Source organism: Gymnodraco acuticeps, unplaced genomic scaffold (assembly GCF_902827175.1).
Source record: "Gymnodraco acuticeps unplaced genomic scaffold, fGymAcu1.1, whole genome shotgun sequence".
Lineage (NCBI taxonomy): Eukaryota > Metazoa > Chordata > Actinopteri > Perciformes > Bathydraconidae > Gymnodraco > Gymnodraco acuticeps.
Genome location: NW_022992014.1, coordinates 173158 through 183695, shown reverse-complemented (window position 1 = coordinate 183695; position 10538 = coordinate 173158). Strand labels below are relative to the sequence as shown.

The 10538-nt window shown below is 41.2% G+C and overlaps 1 protein-coding gene across 1 annotated transcript in view; it reads left to right on the top strand.

The window, feature by feature from the left end:
- Positions 1-1446: 1446 nt before the first annotated feature.
- Positions 1447-10538, top strand: part of LOC117536521 (zinc finger protein 883-like) — a 40924-nt gene continuing 31832 nt past the window's right edge. The window contains exons 1-5 of the mRNA XM_034201429.1: positions 1447-1743; positions 2257-2368; positions 2651-2843; positions 2975-3088; positions 7477-7542. Coding sequence (XP_034057320.1) covers positions 2289-2368; positions 2651-2843; positions 2975-3088; positions 7477-7542 — 453 coding nt within the window. The 5' untranslated portion in view covers positions 1447-1743; positions 2257-2288. The remainder of the gene's footprint in view (positions 1744-2256; positions 2369-2650; positions 2844-2974; positions 3089-7476; positions 7543-10538) is intronic.

Genomic DNA, 10538 nt, shown 5'->3' with positions numbered 1-10538 from the left:
ATTGGCTGAGATAAATCCGGCCGTGCGTCACGACGCTTTGAAACATCTCTGTTCCCGGAAATGCATCCACGAATGAGCCGTGGAGGACTGTGGAGGACCCATCAGTGTATCATCGGTTATAGCTCCTCTAGAAAGCCTCCTCGACGCTCGATCCTCGGTCCTCGAAGTGCATTTAGAGAAATGAGATGTCCTTCAACATGGCGCGCTAAAATTCATTTCCGGGTCACTACCGGAGGACCGAGGAGTCGAGGAGGGGGATTTGATGAAATGAGAAAGAGCCCTGTGTTTTCCTCCCTGTCGTTAGTTTCCCTGGTGTGTCTAATTGTGTTCACCTGTTTCCCTTCTGTGTCTCCTGTGCTCATCAGCGTCAGCCCCGCCCCTGATTGTCCCCACCTGTGTCTTGTTATCCTGTGTTTAAATTCCCCTGTCTCCCATGTGTTCTTTGTCAGTTCGTCTTGTCTCTTGCCATGGTCAGGTCTATGCTCTCTGTGCTCTTGAAAAGTTGTGTTCCTCACCACGTGAGCGATTTTCATTTTGTTCTCAATTTTTTGTCATCTCAATCTGAGATTAGTTAGTGACCATTTTTTGTTCATCGTGTTTTGGAAAAATAAAGTATCTTACCAATACTTTACCTCTGTCTCCCGGGTCGTGCAATTGGGTCCTACCTTCTGAGTGCCTGAGTTCTTAACAAGGACTCTTTAAAGTAGAGACACTACATACTGATATATACACCTGAACATCAGCAGGAGAGGACTCTTTAAAGTAGAGACAATACATAACATAAACACATATTTCTCGATGATGATGATACCTCACACAGTAAATTAATATCATTGTGATTCTGTGTTATTCATGTGTCTGTGTCTGTGCAGGGTGTTGAGGTGGGGTTCCCTGCAGGATTTAAGCTAACGAGCATTTAGCTGCTGCTTCTCCTGCAGTCCTGCAGCCGCTGCCTTTGATGTCGGCGTGTTTTCCCCAGTGTCGGTGGAGGGTTGATTTGCATTCAAAGATATTCTCTCCTAATTTGTTCTCGCTCAGAGAGAGTGGTTGTCTTCATCAGTCAGACGAGTTTATCTGAGTGGTTCGGGGCAGATTTGGCGTGACGTCGGGCGGAGGTAAAACTTTTGTGTGCTACCCTGCAGTATACAAAGTCATTAAAACTAGCTGCACCTTTACCAGCTTTGATAACACTTTAAATATCAATCATTATATAAAAACCTATATAATGGGAAACACATGTATGATCACAAACAGAAACATTTGTCCCAACGTTCAAAATCCGCCATACCAGTCCCATATTTGTATATTATTATTATTATCATTATTATTATTGTTGTAATTCATATTTATTTTAATACCGTTTTTCACCACAGGGAGGCAGTGAATGTATGTTTAAAAGAAAAACTAAAATCCCATGATGCATTGTGGCGGTCCGTTTCTAGCTTCCGGTCCTCAGTAGCTACACGTTGTTAACAGACGTCGACGCAGATTTCAAACCGAATGTAATGTGTTTAAGAGACTTTTAAAACACATACAAAGAGTTAGTTTATCCTTGGAGGGTGATTTATCCGTTAAACCGTTTTTTGTTGCCTCCCGTTCTTTGTTCGTAGCTTTTTATACCACGTTGCTAATCGGTAAACATAAGTAGGCTAAAGGCGTTCAAGGGAGATTAGTGTGTTTAACTGCAGTGTTTTATCAAGGAGAAGAAAGACTGAAGAACCAGGACGAAGAGGAGAGAGAGAGGTAACATCCTTCAGTGTGTGCGTTTTGTTTTTTTGAATGACTTTGTATACTGCAGGGTAGCTTGTGAATTTACTCCAGGTGGACCTAAAGTCTGATTTAAGAATTGATTAGAATTTCACATAATTGATCCAAATATGTAAAGTAACTAAAGGTATTCAATACATGTAGTGGAGTAAAAGTGCACCATTTACCTCTGAATTGTAGTGGAGTAAAAGTACAAAGTAGCATTACATGGAAATATTGTTGACAGACCTGCTGTTCAAGTGGCCGGCCCTTGACAGAACTCACTTTTACCTCACCTACCTCTATTAAAGGTGGGGTAGGTAATTTCGGAGAAACCAGCTCGAGTGCGCTAGAATTTGAAAATACCATGGATGTATAATAAGAACTGGATACAGCGTGGGAGGCGGGGCCTCATTCATTCATTCCTATGAGAGTTGCTCATTGGCGCATGATGATCATAGAGAAATACGGACATTATCTTGGACTGGTCATCCTACCCATATTGTACAGACATTCTACCCATAGACAGCAGAGGTTTCAAGATGCCAGAGCACTGTGCGGCGTATTGCTGTGCAAATCGGCGGACGATTGCGAACAGGGGTCGGGGGATTACTTTTCACAAGTAAGATTCAACATTATTATTGGTTGTATTTTGTAAATAGAATATTATTGTACTGTATTGATGTCCGCCAGCGAAATCGTAGCCAGCAAACATTATGTTTATGGCCAACTGAGACTTTATAAATCATATGCTGCTGGAACAAGTGAATTTCACCGTTGTAGGATGAATAAAGTAAAATCTAATCTAATCTATCTAGGAAGAAGAAGGCAGAAAATAAGCTTGACCTCCTTCTTAACATTTTTTTGTGTTGACTCTCTCAAATCTCCCGTTTTTATTTTGAAGGTTTCCCAAAGACAAAGATATGAGGAAGAAGTGGGAAGTTGCTTTGAGGAGGGAAGGGTTCACTGCAAGCGAGTCATCCGTGATTTGCAGTGAGCATTTTAAGCAGGACGAGTTTGACAGGACAGGACAGATTGTCCGACTCAGAGATGGTGTTATTCCCTCCATCTTCAGCTTCTCGGTTCACCTCCAAAGAGTAGGTGTATCATCATAAGTAGACCCTCCAGAAAAACGCGATTCTCTGTGATTCCTGTGTATGTATGTATGTATGTGTGTGTATATATATATATATATATTCTTTTCAAGTATTATGCTTCTTCATTTTAGCCGGAAAAGGGCAGGACTATGTCTACTTCCAGAAAAGCTGAAGAGAGCCTGTCTGTGGCCCCTCAGGACGACCCAGAAGCTTCAACCTCACACTCACAACCTCAGCCTAATGATGTGAGTATTTCTATTTTCAACATCATATCATAATGGTCCTAGACCAGTGTTTCTCAAACTTTTTCATACCAAGGACCACTTAACCAATAAAAAAACACTCGCGGACCAGGGTTTCCGTTAGCCGGTAATTACCGGTTTTTAGCTGGTAACATTTATTAAAAACCGGTAAATTCAAAACCTGCCGGTCAAAATGTCTGGTAATAATTAGGGAGGCTCCGATAGATCGGCCGCCGGTCATTATCGGCCAATATTCACTCTTAATAGTTTGATCGGTGCTCTATATAAAGGACGATCAGGAGAGCTGGATCTGATCGATATGGACATAAACGCGAGTGAAGTGTAACCGGACACGAGAGAGAGATCAGATCAGCTGCTGAGTCTGACAGAGACATGTAGCTCTGCATAATCACCTGAAGCCCCGCCTCTGTTTAGCGAGCTGCAGGAGCTGCATGAGAAACTGACGGGCTGTCAGGAGAGAGAGGGAGGGAGAGAGGAAAAGAGAGCATCCGTTTCTCCCGTGTTATTATTCAAAGTTAATGTAAACTTTTGAATAATGTACTTCATCTACTACAAGTAGTTTGTTTGAATGTAATAATTATGTTGTTTGTTGTTTGTGGAATCATTTATTGGAAAATGAATCTGAATTTTTCGATCTGTAACGATTATAAACTGAAGCAATATAAAAATGAGCCCCATTAACTGAGTTTTAAACTGAAGCATATCTGCTCATAGTCCGGTAATTACCTGCTAACGGAAACTCTGCTACACAACTCTTATTATTATTATTGAAATATGACCGGTAAGTTTCAAATTTGTCCGATAAAATTAATTCTGCCCGGACATTTGACCGGCGAGAAAAAATCCTAGCGGAAACCCTGTCGCGGACCACCTACTCCACAAATATCCAAATACACATCGTTTTTTACAAATCGCCTGAAAATGGTACAAACAAGTGGCCACATGTGTGATGAAGGTGTTTATCTGGGCTATATCATGCAATCAAAAGTGAAACTTAAGCTCACTCCATTGCAGTGGCGAGCCGTGACTTTTATACCTAGGCCCTCTGACCCCCCTTCCCTCGAAACAAAAGAAGATCACGTCACAGCGTATACTTCTGCGGAATATCAAAACAGCGGCCCGGGGTGAAAAACACATCAATGACAGCGACCCTCTACCACACAAAACAACACCATTTATATAAACACCTATCATGACAGGGCACCCACAGCCAAGTAACAATTACAAATGAATTAAGTCGGCACGGCGGCCCACATTGAAAATGACTTAGGCCTACCTTTGATGATCAAATCACTTAAACACAAAGTCCATCCTCCTGTCCTTTTGGATGAAGCACTTCATGGCGGGGTCATGCAGCTGTTCCTTTGCCACTCCAGTTTATCATTGTAACTCAATCTTGAAAATGACTCGGTTAATAATTTCGCAACGATGTCATCACTATCACTGAAGTGAGCAATCATGAACAAACTTATGCTAATTATAAATCTATCAATCATAAATCTATCCATCATAAATCTATCGATTAGATTTATGATTCGAAAATAATAAAAGTAGGGTAGACATGTGGATATTATCCGGCTGAACAAAACATGCATTTATCTAACATGTTTGTTTTCCACAGACCTTATTTCGAGCTATTTTCCAAAATCCTATGGAGAAATCCCATTGTTTTCTGTCGAGGGAATCCGAGCGAAGCTTACTTCCGGGTTTTAGGACGCACCACTTGCATAGACCTCACAGCGGGCGGAACTTGTCATAAAGTCCGCGAAAATAATGCCCGCCCATTTAGAGGGAAGATGTGATTGGTCAATTGTACTGTCATTTGACATTACTCTCTCATTGAGTTACTATAGCGGGCCCTCTGTGAATGTAGAGAGGGACCAACAAGCTCTCCATTCTTCACATAACTCGCAGAGACGGCATTTAACCCTTCACATTCTAACAGAAACTGAACAGGCAGATTCGAAGGATTTATTTCTTTGGAAATATTATTTTAAATACAATTAAATAAAGTTATTTTGGTAAAACTAATGAAAAATGTAACAACAAAAAAATATAAAAAAATATATTTAAAAAAAAAGGTTTTTTTTTATTAATGTTTTCAAATATTATTTTTTAGAATATCTTAGGCCCTCACGGCTCGCCACTGCTCCATTGCGGAAATATTCCCGCGAGAGTGCGGAAAACTTAAATGTATTTATTTATTTCAAATGTGAAATTTTACCAATATACTCACGGACCACTAGGGGGCGCTCACGGACCACCAGTGGTCCGCGGACCACACTTTGAGAAGCACTGTCCTAGACAAAGTAAAATCTCTCTTGTTTGCTGCCACTCATATTAAACACACTCACAAATAAACCCATACACACACAATTGAAGACATGTTGAACATGCATTCCTGACACACACAAACACACACAAACACACACAAACACACACAAACACACACACACACACACACACATACATACATACATACACACACACACAAATGCGCCTGCCAGACAGATTACACTGAGTGGAGCGGGTGACCGGTCCAAGATGGAGGCCCCACGGCTCGTCAGCGCCAATAGGCAGTAGCGGTCGATGCAGCGTCTACTCTTTATATGTCTATGGATGAAATGGCCCAACTTTTGAGAGAGCGAAACGTCACAGATTACCCGACATGCCTGAGAAGTAACCGTATGTGCGCTCATAGCGCATGCGCAACTTTAACCATGCCCCCAAAAATGCTCGTTCACATGAAGCACGTCAATTTGCGTACACGTAACAGCACCGTGCGTTCATGACAGCATGGTACTGGATTGTTATTATGATGGATTTGATATTAACGAGGCGGCAGTTGGCAGCTAGTGGCTAGCTAGTAATTATGCTAATTTACACATAAATCGTTATGTACTTTTATATTACGCTGTAACAGGATCTAGTGATATCCAAGCAACAGAGCTTCATTTAGCATGAAATAATTATTGCACTGTGTATATATGTATGTGTGTATATATATATATATATGTGAATGTATTTATATATTAGGGCTGTCAAGTTAACGCGTTATTAACAAAAAAAAGATGAACGCCACTAATTATTTTAACGCGATTAACGCATGTGTCTTTTTTTTTCCTCGGCCGCCCCGTAGTTTCAGAGCGCATCGAGTTTAAAATACCATCTACAAGCTGATGCTGACAGCCCCGCTCCTGCCGCCCGCTTGTGGCAGACCACACTTCCACGCTCACCCGCAGGCACCGACTGGCTGTTGGGAGGACCGGGAGGGTGTGTGTATGTGTGGCCCGAGCGAGAGAGTGCATTGTTGTTGTTAGCATCTGGTGCTAGCTAGCTGCGCTAACGGATATGGAGCTGTTTAAATGAAAACAGAGGAGCGACATTTCGCCACAACTGCGCCGAGCACTTGACTTTATGCAAGAAGCCAGACAGTGGGACATTGTACGAAAAGTCAGCACACTCAGCACGGATAGTGCGCAACATGATTGCAGCTCCCGTTCGAGCATATGCCTTGAGTTGCACATAGCTCCAACACACACACACACACACACACACACACACACACACACACACACACACACACACACACACACACACACACACACCATTTGTATTGTATTATTGTATGAGAGAGGTTCCAGGTGGAATTGAGGCGAATATTTGTAATGTTCAGAGGTTGTTGTGTTTAATATTCATGAGAATATTTGTCATTGTTCAAATGATAATAAACATTAACATAAAGCATATTTGTCCACTCATATGTTGATAAGAGTATTAAAAACTTGAAGAATATTCCTCTAAGGTACATTTAGAACAGATTGAAAATGTGCGATTAATGTGCGATTAATCGCGATTAACCATGGACAATCATGCGATTAAATATTTTAATCGACTGACAGCTCTAATATATATAACGTTTAACTCCCTTAGACATCCTGGCAAGAGCAGGCAAAAACACAGGGGAGATTTAGCCTGCCGACAGCCTATATGCGAATGAGAGGTTGGGCAATGGCCATATAGGCGGAGCACCCCTAATTCTGATATCAGAGAAATTCTGATCTGTATCAGCTCCGTTGCAGCCCCGTTTTTAGAGATTTGGGTATGGAGGAAAAGAGAGAGGGTTGTGTTTTCTGACACTTGGTGAGTTCCCCGACACACCGGGGACACATATTCATGTATAAAAGACGTACAAAAGTGCATTTTGCATGATCGGTCCCCTTGAAGTACAGTACTTGAATACATGTACTTAGTTACTTCTCACCTCTGCTATGAACCTACGAAGTGGCTGTAGATTTGTTTTGTTGTGTCTGTCGGTTGTATTGAGTTGTCTTGTTTTGTGTCAGCTGTAGTTGTGTTGATTATTACAGAGACGCAGCCGGAGAAGGAGCACTGAGAGCAGCATGGAGGAGAACAAAAAGACCCCTGGAGCTCAGGTCAGTGTGCACTTCATCACAATATATTCCTAACATTGTTATCCCCAAATGAAAGATCACAACCTGTTTAGAAAATACAATATTGAAGCACAATATGGTTAGATATAGATTAGAACATTGCTGTATTTCTTATTTTTAGAACATTAGACATATGGCAGTTTACTAAATAATGCAAAAAAAAGTGTGTAGATACTAGAATCATCAATCAGTTTAAAGTACAGAACAAGAATATAATTACATTAAAAACAATTCTAAAAAAATTCAATAAAAGCAGATCCACAAACAGAGCAGAGTACAGCTTACAATTCTCCAAATAGATTAACCATATTCAAAATGTCCTCAGTAGTAGTAGTAGTTTAGTCTGTTCACTTTAACCTTCCATAGCTTCTGCAATGTCCCCACTTTTTATAAGTTCCAAAAACAATTCCCAAATGGTGTAAAATTCAGAAGCTTTCTTCCTTAGTATATATGTGAGTTTCTCAAGAGCCAGACTCAAAGTTAAAGTGTTTAACCTGTGGCCCAGGGAGGGGCAACCAACATTTTCCCAACACAAAGCAATTGAGCGCCTGGCTTGTAGAAGGCATAAGTTAACCATTTTTCTTTCCCTAACCAAGTGGTTCTCAAACTTTTTCCATCAGGCCCCCCCTTTGGAGAAAAAAAAAAAGTCGGGCCCCCCCAACACAAATAGTCACGTAATGGGCCAAGTTAACATTTATTAAAATACATCAATATGAACGTGAGCATTCCTTTCCTAAAAAAATCACTTTGCTAGAACAGTGATAATAAAACAATTCTTCATACAGTAAGTCTGTGTGCTCCAAAAAACAATTGTTGTTTTACCTGTTTTTCATTTATTCTCTTATTTTTTTATACCTATAATGATCATATAATAATTGTTTACATTAATCGCGACCAAACCGTTTGAGACCCACTGAGATAACTTAGACTAAAGTTAACTATCTAAACACTGAGAGTCCTTTAGTTCACTGAGCCTCTCAGTCTGACAGGCGAGAGTTCTCCCTCCGCCTTGTTGTTGAAAAAGCTCCTTATGTCCGTTAGCGTAGCTAGCTAGCACCAGATGCTAACAACAACAATCTCCGGTACCGGTGCGCTCTCTTTCTCTCTCTCTCACGCACACAAAATGGCTCGTTCCACACACACACAGAGCCGAGCTTGAATGAAACACAGAGACCCAGACGTACTTGTACTGAAAAGTGATTGATTCGCATATTATTTTCGAATCAATCACTTTTCCAATTATCAATTTCCCAAAACAAAAAAAAGACATACATTTCTTAGGGGTGCTTAGGGTGTGCTATGGCTATCCTAGGGGAGCTGCAGCGCCCCCTGACGCTGCCTAATGTACATTACACACCTGTGCCCTACAGCGCCCTCATAGGTTTATAAGGTTTCTAATGCCTCATTCACACCAACGGTGTTTCAGGGCCGGTTCGGAGCTGGAGCTTGAAAAGCACCGGGTTTTCCTCTTCACACCGCAACGGAGCAGCCTCTTAGCTCCGGAATCCGGTTAATTTCGAGCACCAAAAAGTTGTCTGGCCAGAGCAAAAGCACCACATACGTCACGCTTACGTCGAGGCGGGGGCAGGGGCGGGATCAACTCCTGAACAACAACAAGAAGCCCGCGTTTTATCCAGTTTGTACACGACGATGGAGAAACTTAACAAGCAGCAGTGGTCCACTGAAGAGACCAGCTACCTACTGCGAATCTGGTCTTCCGAAGAGGTACAGAGGAAGCTGGAGGGGAGCACGCGGTCCAAAGCAATTCTCCAACAATTGCAGAAAGAGATGGCAACCGCTGTTTTTTTACCGTACCGTGGACACGTCGATTATGTTGCAAGACAAGTCGCTGAATGTGCGGAGCTCATTTGATGCCGGTGAGTTATGCATTACCCATTTGTTTTATTTGTGACTTTTTGTTTTACAACATAAACTAAACCATGCAGCTATCGACAGACCTGGCAATAAAGCTAAAGTTGACCTACTACAGCTACCGGATGTGCATCCAAACCAATAATAGCGCTAGCATGCTAATGCTAACAATAATAAACAAAGGTATCCCCATGGCAAAGACAGCTAACGCCTCCAATGTATCTTCTTTCTTCTCACTAACGAGTTATGATTCATTGTGTTTACAGAAATATCTGGTTTGGAGTGTACTGTGTCCGAACCACCACTGCCATGTGCAGTTATCATGGCATAGTCATTGTAGTAGTTGTTCAAGTTATACAACTGCAGCCATAAGAACAATACAACATTTCATTACACAGTATATAATATACATCTCATAAAATGCCATGAATACGGTGTTGACTTTATTTTTCCCTTTTTGTAGTTAAAAGGAAGCGGGATTTATCATCTGGCCTTCTGGAGTATCTGGACAAAAGTGACGACAGGGAGGAAAGGCTTCAGGAGCAGGGCCAGGCGATGCTTCAGGAGGTGCATGTGGCCAATGCTGAGTTCCTACGAGTTTTCACCAGAATCGAGCAGAACAGCCACTCAATGCTTGGCATGGTAGACAGGCTTGTGAAGATGTTGGAGGCCAACAACAAAAGCTGACCATATTTTTATATGTAAATACTTCATATCTTTTTTGTATACACGTTATTTTTTTGTTTCCACATTATTATTATTATTATTATTATAGTATATTCGCCACACCTTTTGGTGAATTATTGTCCATATATGTCTTTGATTTGTACAATAAACAAAATTCAAAAGTCATGTCTGATCCATTGATTTTATGGATGGAGCCATAAGAAAGGAATGCAACTGATTAATGTATAATGTTTTTATAGGCAACAATTTAAGCTTTGTTAGTTCCAGGTTTAATATTACTCGGATGTGAGTCATGTGTGCAATCCTTATCAGTTAAAGTGCCCATAAAATGATGTTTGAAATGTAAATGTATACTTGTAATGTCGGAGAAGGCCCACTCACAGATTGGCACACATTTAAATACAGGGCATTCACTTATA